The sequence below is a fragment of the Ictalurus punctatus genome, chromosome 4 (assembly GCF_001660625.3).
Source record: "Ictalurus punctatus breed USDA103 chromosome 4, Coco_2.0, whole genome shotgun sequence".
In the NCBI taxonomy this organism is placed as follows: domain Eukaryota; kingdom Metazoa; phylum Chordata; class Actinopteri; order Siluriformes; family Ictaluridae; genus Ictalurus; species Ictalurus punctatus.
Window position 1 is genome coordinate 13,701,309 of NC_071284.1, and position 26,422 is coordinate 13,727,730.

Below are 26,422 nucleotides of genomic sequence, written 5' to 3' on the forward strand. Positions count from 1 at the left end.
AACCGTCATGTCTGTTTTCAGCACAGCGCATGTCGGGATTGGTCCGTCCCTGATCTCATTCCTACCTATCCACCTCTGTTATATCAATTATTATTTTATTTTATTATTCTAATGTATACCCTACAAAGTAAACCACAACTACAGAAGACTATTTGGTTGAACCTTACATGTGCCACAGGACAGCAATATTTCTTTCTCAGCGCTGTTATTTTGTTTTTTGAGAGCGAGATAGGAACTGTCAATGCAGTCGAGTTTTCCCTTTTATGAGGGGACAGAAGATGTTGGTACACCGGTCATCATGCTTTCTGAAAAATGTCAAACCCAGTGTAGAAATAACGTTACAGTTCAGGCATATTGTTGGTTTTGATTTTAGCAGCCATTGTCAATTGTGTATGTTTTCTTTTGTAGCTAGCTAGTGATTTACACAGAGAAAATGGCCCGAGTTGTGAAAGTGTTACGGACTCTACGAAATCACTGGAAGAAATCGACTTTTGCTGTATGTGTCCTGTCTTATGGTGGACACTGGTTGTACGGAAAGCACTGGTTAGTAGCTCTTTAATCCTGATTACACCTCTCTTTAATCATGCACTTTATCATTTTTTAATAAAAAAAAAATGTCACGTCACACACACACACATATATATATATATATATATATATATATATATATATATATAGCATATATAATAGTGTGAGAGGTGAGGGAGCTCATTGAGTATTGATGACTGTGATCTTGAAGTTGTATTGGATATCATGGGTTGCAAAACATACTTTTTTTTTTATTAATATAGATTTATTTTGCATAGTTGAGTCTTTGCAAGCGGTTTCTACTTAACAAACTGTTATAAGCAGGGTTGGGATGGTTACTTTAAAAATGTATTCCGTTACAGTTACAAATTACTTAATAACAAATGTAATCAGTAACAATCCGAGTATTACAATAAGAAACTAATGTAATCTCATTATTTTTTGGATTATTTTGAGGTCACATATGTAAATAAATTCAAGAGAAAAGCAGTATGATCTAAAATGCTTTTATTTAGAGCTTATTTTAGAGCTTAAAAACAGTTCAATGTTTGGATTTGTTTTAATAAAAGAAATAAATAAAAAGATCACTGTCCCTGATGTGGGTAACATAACATCACAAAAGCTAGGGTGACCATATTCTGGTTTTCCAAAAAGAGGACACCTTTTTTTGGGGGGGTGTGGGTTGGGGATGGGGTCTTAATAGCATTCAAAACAGTGTTAATATGAATGCAGACTTTAGTACACTGAAAAAGACACACTGTGAGCATCACAAATATATATAAAAAAAGAAAATTGGTTTCACTCTGCCCAGGTTTTACATTTTTCCTACATTCTTTTGAATGTACATGGAATGGTATAAAATAAAATATTAGATGCCATGAGTGTACCTTCTGCCATCATTTACACATCTGAATAACCATGTAAAACAAAGCAATGTGATAACATGAAATAAAAAATAACCTTATATGGCCATGGGCATTGTTTCGACTCAGGACAGCTTCATTTGCTGCTCTTGTCAAGCAACCATTTGCTGCCGAACACAACAGCACTTCACCTTTGCGTGTTTGCTGAGAGTAAGGTAATGGTTGAGAGGCAGGAATTTGGCCAATAGTTGCTGCAAGACTTTTATAATTGACTAATTGTTGTGCAAGAAAGCGGGAATTACGGAGAGGGGTTAAAGCAATGCAAATATGCACACACATGATGCAGTATTAGAGCATAAGAACATAATAATGAAACTAAAGCCAAATTCTGGACATTTTCTCAAATTTAGAAATCCCAGCCATACACTTTTTTAAGGTCCCAAAAAGAGCACGTCCAGGAAAAAGAGGACGTGTGGTCACCTCAACAAAAACATTTCAAAGAATAATTTGTGTTTATTTCTACGAAATTTATCTGCATGAGAACGAGGAGGTTGCTCATGTGAGAGAACCAGAACTATAATCAAGCAGCTGTATATATTGTATTATGTCAAAGATTAATTTCTTTGGATTTAAATGAAAAAAATTAGAATCCTGATAGTATTCGCATAAAAAAATTACCTGTAATCTGAATACTTTGTTTTTTAATATAACCGTAACGGATTACAGTTACCAGTTTTTTGTATCCTGATTACGTAATGCTGTTACATGTATTCCGTTACTCCCCAAGGCTGATTATAAGTCATATTTCTTCCCCACAGTGAGAGTGTACTGCGACGAGAGGCATGTCAGGAGGCTAGGGTAAGTAATATTAGTAATTTCCCACTCAGTATGGATGATGCAATATGGGTGATGGGGAAAAATCCTCATAATCACAAGACGTGTACATATGTTCATTCATTCATCTTCAGTAACCGCTTTATCCTGGTCAGGTTTGCAGTGGATTACTTGAATACTGGCTGTGAGGTGGGAAAAACACCCTGGATTGGATACAGGACACCATACACATGTTTTCACATCTACAGGCAAATTAGAGTCACCAGTTTACCTACCGGCATGTTTTTTGTGGGGATGAAACCCGCATGAACATGTGAAACTCCACGCAGACCATAACCTGTGCTCAGGACTGAACCAGGGAGCCTGGAATTATGAAGTGGCAACTGTGCCATTTATTTTTGGTTAACAGACATGATGCAAAAGTAAAATAATGTTCCTGCAAGAGAGCCGCCTATGCTGAACAATATATCTAGCACAGTAAATCGGAAGAATTACAAAATTGGTTAAGATTGGTAATGAATGGGTTCTCTGGTTTCCTCCCAGCTCCCAAAAACCTGCTGATAGGTGGATTGGTTGCTCTAAAATTCCCCTAGGTGTGAATGAGTTTGTGAATTTATGCGCCCTGTGTTGAACTCAGTCTACCTCATGCCCACCATTTCTGGGACAGGCTCCTGATCCACCGCGACCCTTATAAAGCAGTTCCTGAAGATGTACGAATGAACAATTAACAGTTTTCCAGTATATAGATATTATATGAGCCACCCCTAACTATAGGGATGTACAACATTAGTGTTGATGTTGCAAAACCGCAAATAGCAATGATGTTGATCTGGTTTATAAACAGGAATTTGGCCAGAAATTAATCAGACCCCAGGAGTCACTGCAGAAAGCCACAGTAATCCTGAATCCTGCAGCATGCAAAGGGTGAGCGTTTGCCATCAACACACTCTGGAACATGGATCTTACCTTGCCGGTCAGTCTGCACTAAACATGGTGATCATTGTGTTTAAATTCTTGTGCACATTTTTCCACAGAAAGGCTAACAGTCTGTTTGAAAAGAACGCAGCTCCTATTCTACATCTTGCTGGCATTGAAGTTAAAGTTATAAAGGTATTGGACTTTAGTGTGTTGTGTTTTATAGCTTTCACAGTTGCTGTTTTAAACTCATGATAATGTTTTGAACTTAATATAGACCGATTATGAAGGGCAAGCCAAGAAGCTAATGGATCTGATGGAACAGACAGACATGTTGATTGTTGCTGGGGGTGATGGAACCCTGCAGGAGGTAAAGCATGTTGGTGTAATTTCACTGGAAAGCTTTGAATGTTTTGCTGGCTTAAGTTCTTGTAGCAGGTAAATTGTTTTCTGTCTTTTATTTTATTCAGGTGATAACTGGCTTGCTGCGCAGAGCTGATGAGGTATGTACTGTGATGAACCTGTCCATGTCCAGTAGGAGTAATTTGCGAAATACTACTTACAGGGAGATTGGTCACTATTTTGCAGGCGAAGCATGAAGAGATTCACTATGTGCTATTGATTGTCATTCTCTTTGTTAACATGGGACGGGAGCATGCACGTCTATATAAAAGCTCTAAATTAGGTCTGTGCATAGATGGTGGGACCAGTCTTTAATCATCATACACGTAGGATGTGTCAGCAGACACAGCGAGCCTGATTTATCAAGCTGGATCTGAACAAATGAATTCATATTCAAATTATTCACAGTAGCATTTACACAAGAAGAGTGATATTCATGGAAATATCGTTGTTGTTTGTTTTTTCAGAAAATGATCATATCCTACAAGAGTTACTGAGGTTGTGTAATTGGCATGAGCTACTGCAGTTTAATAATTTTAATAATATGTCTTATGCTGTCATGTGAATTTAGTGAAAAAGTGAATGACTTGAAAAAAGCAATCCCAAACATATCCATAAATTAAGACAAATAAGACTAGCTCGCATCTACAGGGTTGTGGGTTTGAATCCCACCTCCCCGTGTGTGCATGGAGTATGCATATTCATCCCATGCTTCCGGGGTTTCCTCTGGCTACTCCGGTTTCCTCCCCCAGTCCAAAGACATGTGTTGTAGGCTGAGTGGCATTTTCAAATTGTCTGTAGTGTGTGAATGTGTGTGTGATTGTGCCCTGCAATTGGCTGCACCCCTCCCCCCCATCCAGGGTATCCCCAGCCTTGTGCGCCAAGTTCCCTGGGTTAGGCTCCACGCAACCCGTGACCCTGTATGGGATAAGTGGTACAGAAAATGGATGGATGGAAGACTAGTGATTCAATTCGGCCAATATAAACTGTACCCTATAAAATGACGAACAGTTAGGGTTAGCTACCTTGTATCACATTTAGTCATCATTATGTTGTTTTGAGCTCACTGTGAGCATTGCCTTTTATGGAGTTTTGTGGGTGTCACTAAATGTAAATCTGAGCACGCTTGGTTCTTTACGGCTGAGTGGCGTTCACCAGCATATGCACATGAATATGTAGGAAATCCTGCAATTTAAATTATGAGCACATTAAAGTATTTCTTGACCTTGGATGCATGTAAATCTATTGTATGAGGCCTTTAAAACAAAATTAGCACGTTTCAAAACCATAATAGATGCGCTTTTAAAAAAAACTGCGGGTTTATGAATGTTTACGATTTGTTCCCTTTTTAATATGTGCTGCTTTTTATCCCAGGAAGCGTTCAGTAAAACTCCCATTGGATTTATTCCTCTGGGCTCGCAGAACTCCTTGAGCCAAAGTCTGCATATAGTTACTGATGACAAAGTAAAGTAAGTACTCCTATGAAACGCTCTCTTTGGACTAGTTTTGTCATTGAGTATTTTAAGTAGTATTTACTTATCTTTTTGATTGTGAATTTCAGACGCATCACTTCAGCAACGCTGTCTATTCTGAAAGGGGAGACGGTGCCACTGGACGTCCTTCAAATAAAGGTATAGCATAACTACTCTGTCAAACTGTGGGCAATTTGTGAGCATGAGCGATCATGTTGTGGTGATAATTGCATATTGTTCTCAGAGTGAGAAGGAGCAGCCAGTCTTCGCGCTCTTAAGTTTACGCTGGGGCTCCTTTCGAGACGTTGCAACGTCCATTAGCAAGTGAGTGGTCTAACAAGATGGTAATATATTATATGCATTTATTATTTTAGACTTAGTGCATATATTTTATACATTTAAATGTGCTCTTTTTTGTCTCTCTTTAAGATATTGGTATCTTGGACCTTTAAAAGCAAGAGCAGCACATTGGTTTAGTACACTAAAGGTGAGTAGGGTGTTTTGTGTACATTTGTGTTTATTGAATCTTGAACGTTTAATCAACCAAGTTGTCTTCTGTACGTCAGGAGTGGCCACAGATACATCATGCTTCTGTTTCGTACCTGCCTCCCATCCCTCGACCCCCAGACCTGCCTGACATGAAGCCCGTGAGACCCAGTCTGCTATGTCGCATCTATCGGAGAATTAAAAACTACTGGACGCCTCCTCCAGAAGGTAGAATTGATGTACATCTTTGAAATTTGCCTTTTCTGCAATATATAATGGCTGAAGTCTTAGTGCATTTTGTGGTGTGTGTTCAGAGCCCCATGTAGAGGCAAAACCAGAGCACTGGGAGGATAAGCAGATCTCTACACTGGAGCTCACAATCAGCACACAGAACAGAAATCCAGTGAAAAGTGTAAGTCACCTTAAAGAATAATACATGTAATTTGTTTTTTAAATTTAATTTGTTCATATGGTTGCACGAAGAAGAGGAGGGTTTTTTTTTTATAAGAAGCAATACATTTCAGCCATTTGATGGCAGTGACTGTACAGTGTGTGTGTGTGTGTGTACATATATATATATATATATATATATATATATATATATATATATATATATATATATATATATATATATATATATATATATATATATATATATATATATATATATATATATCTCACAATACAGTGAATGGGACAGATGGCAATTTTTCATTTTAAGTTGCATCTCCACAAATTATTTTCATGAAAAGCATTATGTTGTTTTTACAATTTCAGTTGACCCTGATATATATCTGGTATTTTTCATTCATGAGCTGACTGACAGTCACCTGTTTTCCAACATGCACCTCAAGCTCAGGACAGCGCTGTAGCAAAGCCAGGTCTTATTCTGCTGTGAACTGTTCTAACAGACCCTCATCAGGGAGTTCTTTTGCAGTCTTTCTGGCATGTTGTACTAATGATATACAGTATCTCACAAAAGTGAGTACACCCCTCACATTTTTGTAAATATTTGATTATATCTTTTCATGTGACAACACTGAAGAAATGACACTTTGCTACAATGTAAAGTAGTGAGTGTGCAGCTTGTGTAACAGTGTAAATTTGCTGTCCCCTCAAAATAACTCAACACACAGCCTTTAATGTCTAAACCGCTGGCAACAAAAGTGAGTACACCCCCAAGTGAAAATCTCCAAATTGGGCCCAATTAGCCATTTTCCCTCCCCGGTGTCATGTGACTTGTTAGTGTTACAAGGTCTCAGGTGTGAATGGGGAGCAGGTGTGTTAAATTTGGTGTCATCGCTCTCACACTGCCTCATACTGGTCACTGGAAGTTCAACATGGCACCTCATGGCAAAGAACTCTCTGAGGATCTGAAAAAAAGAATTGTTGCTCTACATAAAGATGGCCTAGGCTATAAGAAGATTGCCAAGACCCTGACACTGAGCTGCAGCACGGTGGCCAAGACCATACAGCGGTTTAACAGGACAGGTTCCACTCAGAACAGGCCTCGCCATGGTCGAACAAAGAGATTGAGTGCACGTGCTCAGCATCATATCCAGAGGTTGTGTTTGGGAAATAGACGTATGAGTGCTGCCAGCACTGCTGCAGAGGTTGAAGGGGTGTGGGTCAGTCTGTCAGTGCTCAGACCATACGCCGCACACTACATCAAATTGGTCTGCATGGCTGTTGTCCTAGAAGGAAGCGTCTTCTAAAGATGATGCACAAGAAAGCCCACAAACAGTTTGCTGGAGACAAGCAGATTAAGGACATGGATTACTGGAACCATGTCCTGTGGTCTGATGAGACCAAGATAAACTTATTTGGTTCAGATGGTGTCAAGCGTGTGTGGCGGCAACCAGGTGAGGAGTACAAAGGCAAGTGTGTCTTGCCTACAGTCAAGCATGGTGGTGGGAGTGTCATGGGCTCGTATTCCAGCATGATAACGACCCCAAACACACCTCCAAGACGACCACTGCCTTGCTAAAGAAGCTGAGGGTGAAGGTGATGGACTGGCCAAGCATGTCTCCAGACCTAAACCTTATTGAGCATCTGTGCGGCATCCTCAAACGGAAGGTGGAGGAGCACAAGGTCTCTAACATCCACCAGCTCCGTGATGTCGTCATGGAGGAGTGGAAGAGGACTCCAGTGGCAACCTGTGAAGCTCTGGTGAACTCCATGCCCAAGAGGGTTAAGGCAGTGCTGGAAAATAATGGTGGCCACACAAAATATTGACACTTTGGGCCCAATTTGGAGATTTTCACTTAGGGGTGTACTCACTTTTGTTGCCAGCGGTTTAGACATTAATGGCTGTGTGTTGAGTTATTTTGAGGGGACAGCAAATTTACACTGTTATACGAGCTGTACACTCACTACTTTACATTGTAGCAAAGTGTCATTTCTTCAGTGTTGTCACATTAAAAAGTATAATCAAATATTTACAAAAATGTGAGGGGTGTACTCACTTTTGTGAGATACTGTAACTAGCAAGTGAACAAAGTGATGGCAGAAAGTAAGGCAGCTAACGCTAGCGAAATTTCATAATAATTTATTATTTACTGTATGACACTTGAAATATCTTGTTACGGTCAGCCAGTCAGTCCTTTTTAAATGACTTTCAGTACAGAATGAGTAGAGCATAAAAGAGCACTTTATTCAGATGTGTCATTTACTGCAGGTGTCAGAGCTAGATGAAAATCACGGAGAGCGATGATATTTTTTCCCCCTCAAAAATAGGTTGTTGAGTGTAAATGTTCCGTTGTTTACCAGTATATGTTCAGTGGTACCTTACCTTAGCTACTTATACTTACATTACGTTGATTAAAATGATGGATAATGTCAGCTAGCTTGCAAACAGTAGTTCAGTCAGTTATAAGTCAAAGCTCAAAAATCTTTCCCTGACAATGAGATAATGATTCTTTATTGGTCACGTACATATCAGCACAGTGAAATTCTATTCTTCGCGTATCCCGACATGTTAGGAAGTTGGGGTCAGAGCACAGGGTCAGCCGTAATACAGCACCCATGGACCAGGAAGGGTTAAGGGCCTTGCTCAAGGGCCCAACAATGGCAGCTTGGCAGTGCTGGGGCTTGCACCCCTGACAACGGTAAAATTAATATAGCTGCAAAAATTTATACAACTACAGTTTAGTATTTTATGCATTAATTCATAACCCTGTACTTACCACTTTGACTCGGCCGATGCGCCATCTTAAGTTGTACATCAGGTAATATCAGCGTGCTCACTCACATACAAATGTCCATGACTGATATAGGTGGATGAGCGGCGGACCAACTGCGTATCCGGCCGTATTCACTGCACAGGCTCTGGCTCCAATTTCACTCCAATAGTAACTCACATTTTGACCCAAACAAAAAGTCTTTGTTTTAGCTGTTTGAGAAATGAAATTAGATTGTATCTAAATGTCTTGTTCACACACCTTTGGCATTCTTTTTTTTTTATTGCGACATGTATTCTCATAACATCTTGAATATTTCTCGTAATGACTGATATGAAATCAGTTACTACAGTCCTGTATGTGTCAATACAAAAAAAAAAAATCTAACTTGTATTGGTAAAATGTTTAAATTTTGTATGAGGTATGTAGTTTTACAAAAATATTTGACAAAAAAAAAAGTCATAGAGGTGCCAACATCTATGGTTTTTTTAAGACTCTTGCTCCTGTGATAGAAGAAGCACCTGAAAACTGTGCTTTTCTGCCTTTTCATTTGAATTTTTTTTTTTAGCTAAATCAGTGGTCAGACTGAATGCAAATCAATTTCACCCAGTAGAAAAGCCAGTTCACTGAAGGGCAAAGGACGTGGGAAATGCCCCTGTGTTGGAATGAAATTCCAAGCTCAATCCGGACAGCAGAATCTGTCACTATCTTCAAAAAACAACTAAAGACCCACCTCTTCCGTGAACAACTAACCAGCCCCTAAAATGCCAACCCCACATTATCTACTATCTACATTATCTACTCTGCACACTTTGCTTTTCTAGAACTCAATTAAAAGATCTTGTATGGTAGCACTACTTGTCTTGCTCTCTGCCTAATGTATCGCTTTGCTTGTATTTCCTCATTTGTAAGTCGCTTTGGATAAAAGCGTCTGCTAAATGAATAAATGTAAATGTAAGTGAATGACGCACTTGCTCCTGACTTTAGGTGAATTTTGATCCATATATTCGTGAGCATCAATTCTGTGAGCCAATAGAAAGCAAGGAGGTTGGTGTGTGGGTTCTGATTTCTAAAAGCACAGGGTGGAATCTGCTGTTTGTCATTTAAGATAATACTTTTATTAATCCCCAGATCTCCAAATTAGGGATTTATGCCGTTATCTTGACCACAGACATAGCCTGCGCTAGAGTTTTTTTGGTGTTTGTTGTTTTGTTTTTTTTGCTAAAATGCTTGCTCGGATTTTCTTGTTAGTAATTGGCATCTCTGCTATTATTTTCTTGTGACTGATAAAAATAGTTGTGGCTAATGGACTCCTCATCTTCTGTCTTCCTCCTGCAGCGAACAGATGATTCCCTGGTGCTCTCTGTGGAGCCAGACACACTTACAGTCGGACAGTTCATCACAGAAGGGTATTTATTTCATTGTACCATTTTAACTTGTGAAATCTAATGAAAACTGCGTTACTCTCATCTATTTCTTCAGGGGATGATGTATTTTGTTGGCTGGTATTTATAATGATTTGTTTGATTGTGTGCAGGACTAAAAAAGCTGAAAACCCGTTCAAGTGCACAGAGAAGGCACTTCAGATAGAGGCGAGCATATGTCGGCTCAGTTTGCCGCAGGTGAGGATTTGTTTTCATGAAACACAGCCAGGCCTATATTCAGCATAACCACACTCTCGTTTGTGCAACATCGCTCGAGTATACCACAGTGCAGGCGAATGCTCTAATCTGATTGGCCAGAAGGTGCGCATTATTTTCATATACCAACGCAGCTCGGACAGTGGTTCTGGCTGTAATGTGAAAGATCCTGTTTCTATAGTAACAGCTCATACACAGGGACTTGCAAGGTGGATATTTAATCATAATCTAAGATTAATAATAAAAATAATAAGCACATTTAAAAAAAAAAAAATAAATTTTTAAAAACCCGTGATGTTTAACAAAGTAAAACTTATCATTGTCGATGTGGTCATGTGTTTTTAATGAGACATTTATTTAAATGCACTTTGTAACAGTCAAAGTTTCCAAGTTCAGAAAAGCCATCAGGACAGAGGGGTTTATGCTTTGTTTTCTCACTAACATGACAGGTTGCATTTTTTTTAAAGGGGGGTGGGGGGACAGGGGGTACTGATGAGGGAATGACTCACGGTTATAAATTAGAACAAGGACACTCCACAACATAAAACCTAACTAATAAACCTTTAAGGTGCGTGATGTATTGGTTATTAATAAATGAAACATTGCAATCGTTTGCAAATGGCTGTAGTATAAGCAGAATAACGCACATCAATGAAACTCACCCTCTGCCACAGAAGAGACATCAGGACACAGGTGTTTGCACTATCTGCTGTTTCTCTGTAACATGACAAGCTGCAGTTGTGGTTTGTAGGGGGTTTTTTGGCCTTGTTTTGTTTTTTAAATGCTGTTGAGGAAACAACTGTTATAACTGTTATAACATAAGTGATAACAAGAAGTAGCTCGTTGCACAGGTGTTCCACAACATTAAATCTAACTAGAAACAGAAAGTACATCATTTATTTAATTAATAAAATTGTGATTCTTGACAAATTGCTGTGGTAAAGGAAGGAAAAAAACCCAGTTTGTAACATGCTCTTATAGGGAAAAATCTAGTTTTGTGTAGGGTGGCATCACTACCCTGTTGTTGATTACTCTCCTATAACAGCATGCCACATGGTGTTTTATTCCTTACTTATTCCACCATCATCTGTCTATCAGCAGAAAGCTGCACTGGGCCTTGGGCTAACTCTGTTCTATGTTTCTGATGTTTTGGCCACAGGAGGGCGGTGGCTTTTTTGACGTTGACAATGAAGCGTTTGAGGCAATGCCAGTGGAAGTGAAACTTTTGCCACGGAAACTTCGGTTCTTTTGCAGCTCTGAACGCAGAGACCAACTGGCACAGATGAACTGACCAGGGTGCTGTGCTGAAACACACAGCAGGGAAGGTTCTGATCGCTGCTCTCTAAATGATTGGACTTTTAACCATGTGTCCCAAACGTTTTCTGCCAAGGTGTTAATTACTCAGCATCAGATCAATATTCTGACAATGTAACATCATGTTACTTAAATCTACATTTCATGGTTTAATATTTTCTATGGATTATATACAGCTAAAGGAAATGATTAAATGTATGTAAGAGAATATAAATGCCTCCAAGCTCAGTTAAATGTGCAGTGAAGCACCAGGGAGCAGGTGAAATGTTTGCTTTGCTGAACACGAGTGTGATGGAAGGAAGGAAGGAAGAGGATGCAACACTGTTGAGCTACATTAACATATAACAAACTGTGTTGTTTACATGTGGACCAAGGACCAGGCATAAATAACAAGAATTATATGAAACATTATAACAGCTGATTATGCAACAGAAGTTACATTAAAAATAAAAAATAAAAAAACATGACCTGACTCACTTCTGTTTATTCATTGATAATTTAATTGTTAATTATAAATTGCTTGTCTGCCCTCATTAACCTTCCCAAGTACAAAAAGCTTCATTTATTCTCAAGTTATTAAATTTCCTATTTACGTTATGGACTAAACAGAGCCGGATTAAGTAAGTACATGTGTAGGCAGGTGTTTTCAGTGATATACTGTAGGTAGCTGGCTGTAATAGCCATGTTCTACTGGAAGCCATTCATTTTATTACAACCACCATATGTCATAAACAGTGAATTTTGAAAATTTTGCTCCAGTTTATGCAAAGTTTGGACAGCTGTTTCCAACTCGTGTGTAATTTTACTGCTTATGTTTGTGGTCCTGCACAAACATGAACTTCCCTGCTTTGAAAACTTCAAAAACCCATCACAAATCAGTAAAGAGAATTTATTTCAAGATGGCAGTAAAAAGTAGGTTTATACCAGGAAACACATGCAGTTACAGTATGTAGCATGATGGGTAAAATGTTAAATGAGTGCAGATGTCAGCTAAACGGAGCCGAACATTTCTCCACTATTTATACATTAATGACATTTTAATGCTTAGTCAACACCTATTTATTTAAGCATCATTCCATGGTTGCTTCATACACAATCATTACTGTACATTTTCTCATCAAGTTCAGAGGACACAGAACGAGCCAAGTTAATGCTGTTTATAAAATATGAATTAAGAGGAAAAGAATACATAGTGCATGAGAGATCAAAAAAATCCACATCAGCAATTCTGCCATACAGCCTCAATGGACATGTATAACATTATATATTGTTAATTTAAACTAAATAGATTTTTACCATTAATAATAAAAAGCTTATTTGTATCCCAGTCAAACAACGAGCGCCTGCACTCATTCACTCTAAGGAGACATGATTGCTATTTGCCGTCGTCCTTTCAAGTAAGAGTTTGGTATGCAGATTGAATAAAAATCTGGACCGCCGGGTGAAAGACAGTAGTGTTTGTTGCTTGCAAAGTTACACAGGCCCGGAACAACACAACAAAACGGTTTGTTAGTGAATTAAGGGCAAGCTTATCTTCTATGTCCAAGTCATGGGTTACAATTAAAGTAGCGCGATCTAAATGTAATCTATAAACTGGTGCTGTATGAATAAGTTATTTTAGGGAGCAGCAGCTGACTTCGCCATTATGACCGTGTGATCTAGTTCGGTTGAAAAGTAATTGAGTCAAATCATTGAGAATTGCAAATACTCCAAGCGTACACATCAAACAAAGTCCACAAAAGTCATTGAACAATACGGCATTCACTGATGGAAACAGGAAAAGTCACAAAAAAAACAGATTAAACTGTGTCAGTGTATACCAACTGTGCTTCATATGGTGCAGCAAAAATATACAGCTTGCAATCAATACCAAAAGTAAGGAATGTGTTTAATTCAGAACAAAGATATATCCCTGTCTGTGTCATTAGCATTTGCACCTACTGTATCCATATCCAGATAAGTGACTGGTCTTTTACCTCTAGAGCAGGGACACCTGGCGTGTCAAAATATAATGCAACGTTTAAGCCAAGGACCGAAACACAACATGCAAATCCCATTCATTTACTTGGCTAAAACTGATCTGAATCTAGCACACAAAACCAAACGTCATCCGAGGCTGCAGGATGTCCAGCCCTGCTCTAGAAAATACAGTCATTTAGAATGAACAGAATCTGCAGCAAATCTAACGTGGACCATGAGCATGATTGAAGGTGAACATACAGCAGTTGCGACGCTTGTCTTTCATCATGAATTTACATTCTAGACCCGTCATCACCCTGGAGACTATTTATATTGAACTGATGAATTCTTAAAGGATTTATTAGCACGCTTTCGTCATCAACACTGATCCAGTCAATAGGTACAGGCATAAAGGCTGACGAAATCCAAAAAGCATCAGTAAACACACACACACACACACACACACACACACACACACACACACACACAGAGAGAGAGAAAGAGACGCCAAAATGGTCAAACTGATTTCCATTTAGTTTTTAGAAAATGGAGTAAGCTTAATAAATACTGCAGGAGATTATGGAAACGTGGTCCAGTAAAATAATTCCAGTCAGTTGCTTTACACTGTTTATCTGCAAAAACCGTTAATATATAACAATGTAGTGAGTCATTGCCTTTCAGTCATTTTCCTTCACCAGACAGAAAACCAGTCACACACACAAGGATGAAAGCATTTCCATTGCTTTACTTTAAGTCTGTGGGGCTCAGATGAAGCACACTGGAGACCCAGACAGGGCCATTACATCAGGTCTCCCAAACAGCACTGGCTAGAAGAAAAGAGTCACAATTGAGGTCCACAAAACAAGCAGTAATAAAGAGGCACAGAGATCAGTTTTGTCACTTTTCAGGATGTAGGTGCAGTTGGGAAAGGAACCCACAGGTAGCTGTCAAGATACTGAGGAAAACACACACGCACACGCACACACACACACACACACACACACACACACACACACACACACACACACACACACACACAGAGACAGACAGACGTCGAGGGCGTGAAGGCAGCACTGTATCAAAGCCTGAAGAGGCAGTATCATTTCGCTCCAGCGGTGAGGCCAGGGGTCAGTACTGGCTCCTGAGACACCCGGGCCAAGAAAAAGAGAAAGACAAACAGAGGAAAGGAGGGAGTCAGGCAGTGTGTTCCAGCCGAGCAAGGCTAGCGGATCCAGACAGAGCATTAGCGATTAGTGAGACATAGATGAAGAGAGAGCGAGAGAGAGAGAGAGAGAGAGAGAGAGAGAGAGAGAGAGAGAGAGAGAAATCTCTCTGGCCTTACGGGCAGCACGGATTGTCGATAACCAGCATGACATCGATGCCATAGACCTCCAGCAGATCCACAAGGAAGCCACGGTCAGCCTGCGGGTCCAAGCCCATACCGCGCACGTGCTCGGGAGTCAGAGTGGGATCAGAGCTCCCTGCGACCTCCAGGAGGGTTTGAAAGATGCGGTTGTTCTGCTCCATAAAGAACCTAACATGGGGAAACACACAGAATGTTGTATAAACTGACTGCTTATGCACCTGTGGTCAGTTAGCATGGCAAGAAAATAACAATTAAGCTAATTGGCCTCCTAGTTGTATAAACTACAACTATTATCCAGCTAGATGGATCTGGGCTGATAGAAATAATGTAGCTGCTATTACATTCTTTTAGTTTAGCCCTTTTAAACATTTCCTCCCCGTCCATACAGCTCATATATGTAAACTAAGTAGCCCAGTTTGAATTCTTCATGTCACTACCATGATGATATTTCAATACGGCTATATATTCACCCTATAGCAACTTGGCCTGCCAAGTCACACTGAATAGATTAGGGATACTGTTACTGTAGTATACTGTAATATCACAGCTGCTGGAGCACATGATGTCGGGAAAAACATACTTCTTATTTCCACTTAATGCAGAATACAACTTGCAAACATTTAGGCCTGACTGGGTCTGGGTAAATAAACATCCTTCTGTTTAAAGAATGGTTCCTATGTACACAGTCTCTAAAACCCTCTTTTTCCTTAAAACTGTATCTGGGAAGCAGGGATATGTGGCCTTGAATGCCCCTATAAGTACAGAAATACATCACACTTACAATACTTCATTCAAGAGGTCTGGCTTTAGAACCAAAATAAGAGAATAAGAAGAAGAGCTTTTATTTGTCCACAATTTCATATTTGGCATGATTGTGTGTAAGCTCGCCTGTGCGACAGACCAAGGCAATAAACCTGTACAAGAAACCTGCCATCTTATTTAAGTACTCCCTTATAGATAGTAGGAATGCCATTTTCCTCGTTTCAGTGAATTTCATCTGTACGCTGCAAAAATATGACATATTAGTGATGTGAATATATCTTGAATATTATCCGATTTATTCTAGTATTTTCTAACATCACAGTAATATTTCTATACATTACTTTATAATTAACTCATTTCAATCTATTGGCAGATACATTTCCTCATTTTAAGCATTTCTCCTAGAAAGATGTAAAATGATCTGCCAGCAGAATAAGAAAATTCACAACCTGAAATTAATAGTACATTTGTGTAGAAATAGGTTTTTATAATTTTTTATTTCTGCCTTATGCCACTTATAATAGGAAATACTAGATGAACCCAACTATATTAAGGATATTTTTACTCGCTAAGATGAAATTTTATTTGTGGTGTGTTTTACCTTTTTATTTGTTCATTTTTAAAATCTACATAAAAACTAAATGCATCATAAAAGCTGCTTTTCCCAGACTTACTCCTTCAATACACCGATTAGCCATAACATTAAAACATAATCAATGTTATTCACTTCAACGTTTCTCATTACAGTGGCACCTGTCAAGGGGTGGGGTATATATTAGGCAACAAGTGAACAGTCAGTTCTTGAAATTGATGTGTTAGAAGCAGGACAAATGGGCAAGCGTACGTATCTGAGACTCTGACAAGGGCCAAATTGTGATGGCTAGACAACTGAATCAGAGCATCTCCAAAAAGGCAGGTCTTATGGGGTGTTCCCAGTATGCAGTGGTTAGTACTGCCTGGTGTGTATGCATCACTTACTTGGGGAAGAGATGGATCCAGGATGCACTATGGGAAGAAGGCAAGCTGGCGGAGGAAGTGTGATGCTCTGGACAATGTTTTGGTGGGAAACCATGGGTCCTGGCATTCACGTAGATGTTACTTTGACACGTACCACCTACCTAAACATTCTTACAGACTAAGTACACTCTTCCATTGCAACGGTATTCCCTAATGGAAGTGGCCTCTTTCAGCAGGATAATGTGCCTTGCCACTAGGGAGGTCACGAGAACCGATACTTCTGTACCAACATTGTTAAAACGTGACAGTACTTGTTTTTCTGCAGTACAGTTGGTACAAATTCTAATGAATGTACCGAGGTTGCAATTCATCCCTGAAGGGGGCAACAAATACACGCAACTGTTTTAGTCAGGCCACAAGTGGTGAAGAAGAAGAACAACTACAAACACACAGGAAAAACTACAGAAGATTAGCTTAGCTTAACAAGTTTAGCAGTTGCTGGTGTACAACCCGATGCTCTCATTCATTTCAAACAAAGCAAGGAAACACCTGGAATTTGGTGAAGCACCAGAAAGACGGGCCCTATATTATGTTTGAGGCAGCTGGCATTGTGGCTGTGAAACCAGCTAACGTTATTGAAAGGAAATTCTCTTATATCATGTACTATCTTATAATATGAACTGCTATCAAACACCTATGATGAATGTATTCATTTAATTACCTTTCTTATAGCTGGCATATGTATTTTCTGTCTCTTGAAAAGACTTATTTTCATAGTGTGCTGTGTTTTGTTTTGTCTATCTGGCTGGCCCCTGCACCAGTAGAAACCATCCACGCACTGCTTCTTATCAATGTGTATAAATACTTCTGTTTTGAAAGAATAAACCAGAAGTCTCTGTGAACATTCACATGTGTCAGTGTGTGTGCTCATTCTCTCCAGGCCTGATCTCTGCGGTAAACCACACTTTCTAGCTCATAGCAGCACAGAACTAAAACTTAATAGAAGTAAATAATTGTAGAACAGGCTGATAGGGTTGGCAGAGGTCTGGAAGACATAGTTTGAGATTTGGAGATTCCTGTGATATTCTCTGTTATGGAACTCTAACGTTATGCTCCATGTAATGTTTGCGATAGCCAGTTATTTGTTAACGACGCTAATGCATTGCAATGTTATAAACTACCTCCTTCTAATGGGCCACCATGCATCACCATTCAGCCCGTGTCCTGTCAGCAAAATGTAGCCTCATGTCACTAATAATTACTGAAATGTTAATGGTTTTAATCAATCTTTTTGGTCTGCCACCATATCAGTGAATTTAAACTAATGCTTGCATTCAGAGTATAAGGGGTGTGGGTGTGTTTAGGAGTGCACCTTAGCACTTGTTATTAGTTATTGACAGACAGTGTTTGATAACTAAAATATCCCTCCCTCCCTTCCTCCCTCCCTCTCTCTCTCAGTATCAGCCAGAGGAGGATGTCCTCCAGGAGTTTTTCATTTTATTTAAAAAAAATATATATATATTTTATTTATTTATTTATTTATTTACCACACCATGGTAGGCATCAAGTATCATGTACTTTTGGTGGTATCGGTACCGACTACTAGATTTTTGGCATCATGACATCCCTACTTGCCACAATGCAAAAACTGCTCAGGAATGGTTTGAGGAACATGATAAAGAGTTCCAAGTGTTGACTTGGCCTCCAAATTCCCCAGATCTCAATCTGATCGAGCATCTGTGGGATGTGCTGGACAAATAAATCCAATCCATGGAGGCCCCACCTCACAACTTATAGGACTTAAAGGATCTGCTGCTAACGTCTTGGTGCCAGATACCCCATCACACCAACAGAGTTCTTCTGGAGTCCATACCTCGACGGGACCTACACAATGTTAGGCGGGTGGTTTTTAATGTTATGGCTGATCAGTGTAAAGTCTAACAAGAACCATTTTTTTTATTCATTCCATTGAGAATTCACACTGAAGGGAAAAGACATGGTCTTAAGGAACGTGCCAAAGCTACAGGCCACAGTGGAAGCATGTTGCTTCCAAAATCTCAGACACTGCTCAGCTCCTGTACAACCTCATGTTTTCAGATATTCTCAGCACTCGAAATCTAACTTAATGTAAAGTATAAATAACTGACACAGACTTTTAAGCATTGGTTTTGCGATGCTCCAATGTTTCCCTGCCCATTCCTTGGGAATCCCAGACAGTCTGCATTTCTGTTCTGTATCAGCACTTGACACACCTGTAGCAGGTATTCAGTACTCCTGATTGCTTGGTACAGGTCTTTGTCTGGTATTATCTGACCGAGCAAAAACATGGATCTGGGGCTTGCCAGAACTTAGTTGGGAAATATGAGGTTTAATGATAGCAATCAATACAAATCTGCCACTCACAGAATGAAGAGGTCTTCCTCACTAGAGGTGCAGTCGCCATCAACCTCCTGCGAATACAGCAACAACTGCCTGCAGAGACATCGCCAATTTCATCACAACAAGCAGACATACATTGCCTCGTCGAAACGATTAAGTATGTCATTACACATAAGGAGGAAACGGTGCTCTGTGGTATGTTTAGTTATGCTGCAGGAGTACTCTATCTTCCTAAGTAAGGCAGAAACATTAAGGTATTCATTTCCAAGTCTTCCTGTGGAACTAATGAATATATCAATAAATGTGGAATCGTGCAAATAAAATTTTACGACTGGTTTGACTTGTATTTATACTACAGCGATCAGAAAGCTTAACAGTCTTCTTCACGGTACCTCTGTTCACTGAGTTTGCGATACTTCTCCTTGTCTGCATTGTTAATTCGCAACAGAGGCTGCAGGCTTTCTCGGTGTGTCTTCACATTCTGGTTGTCAATGTAGACATCATACAGCTCCTTCTTTTCCTCAAAAATCTTCTCTGTAGTGCCTACACATACACACAGAAAGCAGAGGCTTGCAAGCACTATTCAAAAACTTTCTTGTACAGTTTGACAGTATGTCAATCACCACAACTTTTCTGTGAAAGCAATGTCCTTTTTCAATCATTCTGAGACAGCCTATGAAAACTACTTATTCTACTACCAGGAAATAAATTAATAGGCAAGCTTTTTCATGACTGAGTCATGCAGCAGTTGTGCAACAACTCACCATTTCATTATATTTGCTTTAAATGGAAACGCTGGCAGCAATTTATAATGAAGTACTCACAAGCCACGTAGGACAACTCCGTCTCCAGAGCTGTGATGTCGGCAACATTGATATAGAAGAAGGGGCGGAACTCTGGTACAGAGCCACCAATCCCAGGTATGGACACATTAGCAAGGCAGCAACAGCAGTATACTGAAAACCATCAGGAAAGAAGGAAAAAACAAACAACGCAAATCACAACCCATTGAAGACAAACTGACAGGCTCAGAATTGATCAAGATATTATAATTCTTAGAAAAGTAGTAAATTTTACTAACTAATATGTATAAATGAAGGAAGGTAATTGCGGCCATTTTTATTAAATGTAAAACATCTAAGTTTGTAGATCATAAACACACGTTCTTATGAACGTATATTACTTTAGCATATGAACTTCATTTTCATTAAACTCTGCTCGAGTCTCACCCCGGTAACAGACCACGCCGACAGGTGGAGGAGAAAAGATGAGGATGCGCTTCCTTAACAAGGCAAACTTCCACAACACCATGATCTGCTCTCCAAAGAAACGGATGAATTGAGACATGCAGCCAGCAGGATGTGTAATCTGACAGGAAGTAAACAACAACCATGAGACACCGGACACTCGGAATGGCATTCAAATGTGCTGAAAAGACAATGGATAATGTGGACGTTGATATTCAGTTGGACTTAAGGACAATAACATTATAGTCATGGACATAGACAGAGTGTCCATGGGAAATCACAGACATGGATTCCTGTTCTAACAAAACATGTCTCTGTTTAGCAGAGTGAAAGTTAGGAATGCTCCAGTATTTCAGCAAAACGACACACAAAACTTCAACGTATTAAAAAAAAAAAAAATAATAATAATAATAATAATAACAATAACAACAATAACAGAATAAAGTAACTTAATGACTTCCTGTTTTTGCAGAAGGCACTGTAGAAGTTAATCAAATCTGAGCCTTGAGCAATATTTATAAAAGCTAGACTAGGAGTAAATCCAATAAGATAAAAACAGGTAAGAGATGAATGTAATATTTCAGCAGTGCAGGGTTCCACATGCTCTCACCTTCATCTCTGGATGCATGCAGCGGTTCACCACGGTGCTGGTGGGGCAGACTGTGACCAGACCGTTCCCTCCCGGGGGAAGCACAGCCTTCTTATCCTCGTAAAATGCCTCCAATGGCGAGTACTGGCCTGGACACTGCAGCTGGTGCCTGTAGTCAAATACAGATATCACAGTCATATCATTCACAGAGCTTCCGCAAGCTTAAACAAGCATAACAACTACTAAATATGTATCATTTAGAGAATAAGAGGTCAGTATAGATTCAAGCGCCGTAGAGAACCCATTTACAGGAACAAAAGAGCAATAGCATGGTCTTGTGGGTATCCAGAGTAATGCACACTGATGAACTGTTATTAAATAGATTAAATCCAGATGAGATGCTGCAAATAAAATAAAGCCTAGATTTAGATTATATCAGTTATCAAATATAAGTTTTAATCCACTTTCACCTCTGGTCTTAGACTGGACACTTAGGGTAAAATATATATATATATATATATATATATATATATATATATATATATATATATATATATATATATATATATATATATATATATATATACACACACATACACATACATATATACACACACATATACACACACACACACACACACACACTTCCCAATAACCAGTCAGATCTCCTCAATCATGTGACAGCTACCAGGGAGGGTGAAGGTTATGTGCTTTCTCCAAGAAATATGAAGCCAGCCAACCACAGCTTTTCAAACTGCTGCATCACAAGGCAGCACAACACACTTGGAAGAAGGTACTCTTATACATGCGTGAGCTCAGATACACCCATGATTGGTTAGTGTTGCTGTGATTGACAGGGAAGAGAGAGTATGCCATCTCTCCTACCCAGAGAGCACAGCCGATTTTGCTCTCTTGGACTCCCAGACACATATGGCTGTTGCATCTTCAGGATTCGAACGCTCAATCTCCGGATGTTAGAGCAAACATTCTTCTGCTGTGTCACTCAGGAAGCCCAAAACCTGGCCTTTTTGCCTTCTCTGCCAAATCATCAGCTGCTGTGCCACTAATCCACCACCCAATAACCAAATAAACCGAACACATGAAATGGGAATTTATAAATGTAAAATATGGAATAAATCTCATAATATATACATTTTTTAAAAATCTTGAACACCTGTGTCTCAGAGCTTATAATAAATTCGAACACAATAAATATTAAAACAGGGGAGGAAGAGAAAGAGGAAGTGAGGCATCGTAAGTGTCGGTATGTAGAGACAGTAACTGAGACGACACACAGAACACAGGTTAAATGCAATAATCAGAAGGACAAGAAAGCAAACTTGGTTTAAATATACCTTGATGTCTGAAAACAGCCCCAAATCATAGCTTCCATAAAGTGGCTAACACTTTCGGGATGGAAATAGGTGGATCAAAAGCACTTACTTGACCTGGTTCTCTAGAAAGTGCATGTAGCGGTAGAGCAGTGTGTATGACGGTGACAGGATACCAACAGACTTCATTCGAGCCCCCCTCTCTAGCTCACTCTCCACCGGCATATTGGCGAAGCATGCCAGTCCAAAGAAAGAGCCTTTACGAAAATATCTAGAAACAGTCAAAACAAGCATTATATTGTAGATGTACTATGGTAAGGTACATCATGCAGAATCAAACTACACTGTCTCTGTATAGAAAAACATTATATCACTTCACTTAATATTTAAATCAGACTCTTACATGAAATCATTTGCAATTCGATGAGAGCCACTGGCCATTGACTTGAACTCCACACCTTCCAGGTTTATGTCTTGAGGTAAGCACCACTCCACAATGTTTCCTGTACATGGCGCAAATTTAAAAACCACGATTACTGACTGCAAATTGCATAATGGAAGAAGAAGCCTTCAGTCCATCTATCTCTCATAAATATCCCATATAATATTATACAAGGTGCAAGAAATAAACAAGATAGTATACTGTAACAGCCGTTCCTAAACTAATGGTCATAAGTCATGACCCCATGTGCGGTTGCTTGATTATAAATGGGGTCATTAGAGAAACTCACAATTTCCTCTTTTGTTTTATTCACTGATTTGACAAATTAATATTACAAGTATTTAATTACGAAGATGGATTTTGTGTGCTACTATATTGAAATGATTCTGGGAGTCACACTCAAACAAGCCACATTTAAATTTAGCATGTACTAGCATGGGAGTAATAGCAATATAAATTGACAAATTTTTCTGCCCAGTTACCTCAACTAGTTCTTTGACAACATAGAGTTTCGGACGTACTGGAATATCAGAAGTCAAGAAAACTAAAATGTAAATATGCCAAAACATTATTAAATATGGATTTACAAGCGTTACGCAAGTAATTTGAACATATAGCCTAGTCCTATATTATCAATCAGGAATTTAAAAAAAAAAAAAGTAGGGTGGTACAGGCTTGGGGTCACTGAAAACTCAATGTCAATTTGAGATTGTTTGTCCAAAAACTTTCTGAATCACAGTTCTATGATTTTCTCACTATACAGTGGGGTGGTGATATGTGTTGCAGTATATTAAAAATATGCTTTGACACGATTTAGGGGGAGGGGTGGGAGGAAATCTACTTTTGGTTAGAAAATGCCATGATTCATCAGCTGGTCATGATGCTCACAGCATAATTTAGTGTGATTTGCGAAGAGTCATAACAGAATACATTAACAGCACTTGAGCAGCATGGTGAAACAGCAGGCAGCACTGCTGCTTCACGGCTACAGGGTCCCTGCTTTGATCCTGAGCTCGAGTTACTGTCCGTGTGGAGTTTTCTGCATGTTCTCCTGGTGTCTGCATGGGTTTTCTTCTGTGCTCTCCAGTTTCCTCCCACTTCCCAAAAACATGCAGGTAACTGCGACTGGCTGCTTTGATCGCCCCTAGGTGTGAATGAGTGAGCTATTGCATGTTTGCACGGTGCCCTGTGATGGACTGGTGTCCCATTCAGGGTGCGTTTTGGTTGCTGGGACTACGGTTTCTGCTATGGCCTTAGGACTTACCACATACAATTCTGCACTCAAGTCTCCTTTAATGAACAGTGGACTAGTTCAACAAAACAGATTTCATATTAAAACCATAATGAACTTTCTTTTACTTTCACACTATCCATTGTTACCCAGATGAGGACGGCTTCCCTTATGAGTCTGGTTCTTCTCGAGGTTTCTTCCTCATATTCTCTTATGGAGTTTTTCCTTGCCACCGTCACCACCGGCTTGCTCATTAGGGATAAAATCCCACACTTAAAATCTGTATCCTGTGTTTATATATTTCTTTAAAGCTGCTTTGAGACAATGTCCATTGTTAACAGCACTGTACAAATAAAATTTAATCGAATTGAATTGTGTTCCTGCTTCACACCCAGTGTTCCCAGTTACCCTAACCGGGATAAAGTGGTTACTGAAAATGAATGAAGAACAGTATAGCAATAGTCATTCCATAACAATGTGTTACACAGCCATACCGTACAGTAAAAAAGCAGAAGTCAGGCAGTGTGAATTAATCAGCAAGATGACTAACAAAACTAGTTATTTTCACTTTTTTTTGTGGTGGTGTGACTTTAAATGACTGTAATGTGTAATCAATGCAAGGTTGGAGATTATATATATATATAATTTTTTTTTCTGTGCACGACCAACGTGTAGCAGACTGTTGACTTGACAGAACAAATATTAGCTCTAATGAGAATCAAGTTGTGAAACACTATAGTGCAGTAATACTACTCCTACTCACCTGATCTCGTGTCAAAGGTCACCACGAACACAGAAACAATTTGATCTTTCTCTTCCCACCCCGGGACTGCGCGGGTTTTGATGGAGGGTCCGGGGAAGGCGCAGTCTCCTTCCTCATCCGTGCCTGAAGCATAAGCATCCCCCTCGGGCCCAGAGCGCGTGCTCCTTCCCCTGCCTTTAACAGCTGTTACACTACCTCCACCTCTCGGGCTCGCGCTCCAGCCGTTATTTGCGCCATTTTTGCTCGGAGCACAGCGGTCCGACGGCTCTGTGGCCAGGAATCCGCCGCTGTGAGGAGCAGGCACGGCGGGGGTCGGTTCGGCCCGCCCGACCTCCTCTTCCCAGTCGAGCAGCGGAGCTCGGTCCGACTGCTCCACCATCATCGCGCCTTCACTGCTGACGAGGGAGAGTCGGGAATAAACGTCGTCTCGACGGTGTTGACAGACTTAATTGGTTGTCTCAATGGAAAACACCCGTCGAATTCTGAAATTAAACATGTCTGCAGGTTCCTAGCTTCCAAATATGCACGGAGTGAGACGGAGAACCCGGACACGACCGGGAGACGACACTGTTTTGATGAGGTCACACACTTCCGCTCACGTGATATATTTGCGCTATATAAGGTTGAGAAACAAACGGCTCTCAAACGGATATAATAAACAACACACAGCTTAGCATTTGATAGTGTTTGATTTTCACCATCAGATATATTTAGTAAGTTATTATAGTTTCCAGGTATTTAATCACCTATTGATATGAATAAAAACCTGTCATGGTGACACAAGCCAGATCTGCACTTTAAATGTCCATGTGTACATTTACCTGTAAGCAAATGGTAACACTGTGTAACACAGTGTAACACAATTCTAGCCTTATATATCTATTAACAAACTCTAAAATGGAGAATAACTCGAAAGTGTGACTAACATTTCACATGCAATAGAACATTTTGCTTTCAATGTTATGGTATGAAGGTTGAAACCGGCTACCGAACAGATACAGTAAACATATATAAGCCATAATTTAATTTGTGCAACGATACACTCCGGTCACAGTTCGATTCGACTCTTGATACCGGTGTCATGATTTCTATTTGACTTGATTCTCTGAATATTTTGAACAAAATGCAAACGAAAAACAAAATGCCTGAAAATAATTATTTCATAAACTACTGAATCATAAACAAAGCAAAACAATTTGCATTTCTGTCAGTATAAAATTAACTAAATAAAAAATGCTACAAATGTCCTGCAGATACTATTCTTAATAACACCCAGTTAGAACGCCCCATTCAAAGCCCAGACCTCAATCCTCTTGAGAATCTACGGCCAGACATGAAAGTTGCATAATGTTGCCAAGACGAATGTGCAAGAATATCAGGATCTGGATGTGCAAAGCTGATAGAGACATATCACTGAGGGCTTGCGGCTGTAATTGCAGCCAAAGTTGGTTCTATCTAGTACTGACCCATGTGAGTGTTGGCATCAACCAACAAATGTCTTTTTTTGTTTTTAACTAACCCCTGTGTCTTACTTAATTTTTTTAAAAATTGCACAATCAAATGTTGGACATGTGACATGTTGACTGTGTGAAGCAAATGGTAAGAATCTCCAATAAATATATTTACTGAAGATGTACATGTGAATGATTTTTTTTTCTTTTAATACAATACAATTCATTTAATACAAACTTGAACACATTAGGATAGAGGATATAAAAATAAAATATCAAGGTAGGTAAAAATACACCAAAAAAATGAATACT

General features: G+C 39.4%; 2 protein-coding genes across 5 annotated transcripts; one reads left to right on the forward strand and one right to left on the reverse strand.

The window, feature by feature from the left end:
* Nucleotides 1-254: 254 nt before the first annotated feature.
* On the forward strand, nt 255-12,097 carry agk (acylglycerol kinase). The gene is made up of 15 exons (XM_017465849.3): nt 255-543; nt 2,210-2,249; nt 3,070-3,149; nt 3,260-3,335; nt 3,418-3,510; nt 3,611-3,643; nt 4,917-5,011; nt 5,104-5,173; nt 5,259-5,338; nt 5,444-5,501; nt 5,581-5,728; nt 5,815-5,912; nt 10,018-10,088; nt 10,217-10,301; nt 11,479-12,097. Exons 1-15 carry the CDS (start codon nt 434-436, stop codon nt 11,608-11,610), a joined length of 1,269 nt encoding a protein of 422 aa, XP_017321338.1. The 5' UTR covers nt 255-433; the 3' UTR covers nt 11,611-12,097.
* A 411-nt stretch (nt 12,098-12,508) lies between these two features.
* On the reverse strand, nt 12,509-25,250 carry dennd11 (DENN domain containing 11). Of its 4 annotated transcripts, none has more exons than XM_053677986.1 (10): nt 24,660-25,250; nt 22,627-22,726; nt 22,336-22,494; nt 20,914-21,061; nt 20,286-20,424; nt 19,881-20,012; nt 19,449-19,599; nt 19,081-19,149; nt 14,935-15,126; nt 12,509-14,415 (listed from the first exon to the last, which is right to left on the reverse strand). In XM_053677986.1, exons 1-10 carry the CDS (start codon nt 25,039-25,041, stop codon nt 14,397-14,399), a joined length of 1,491 nt encoding a protein of 496 aa, XP_053533961.1. In that variant the 5' UTR covers nt 25,042-25,250; the 3' UTR covers nt 12,509-14,396. The 4 variants fall into 4 exon arrangements, with proteins under 4 accessions (XP_053533961.1, XP_053533960.1, XP_017321337.1 ...); XM_053677985.1 differs by having other exon boundaries at nt 12,509-14,419; XM_017465848.3 differs by having other exon boundaries at nt 12,509-14,733.
* Nucleotides 25,251-26,422: the final 1,172 nt, after the last annotated feature.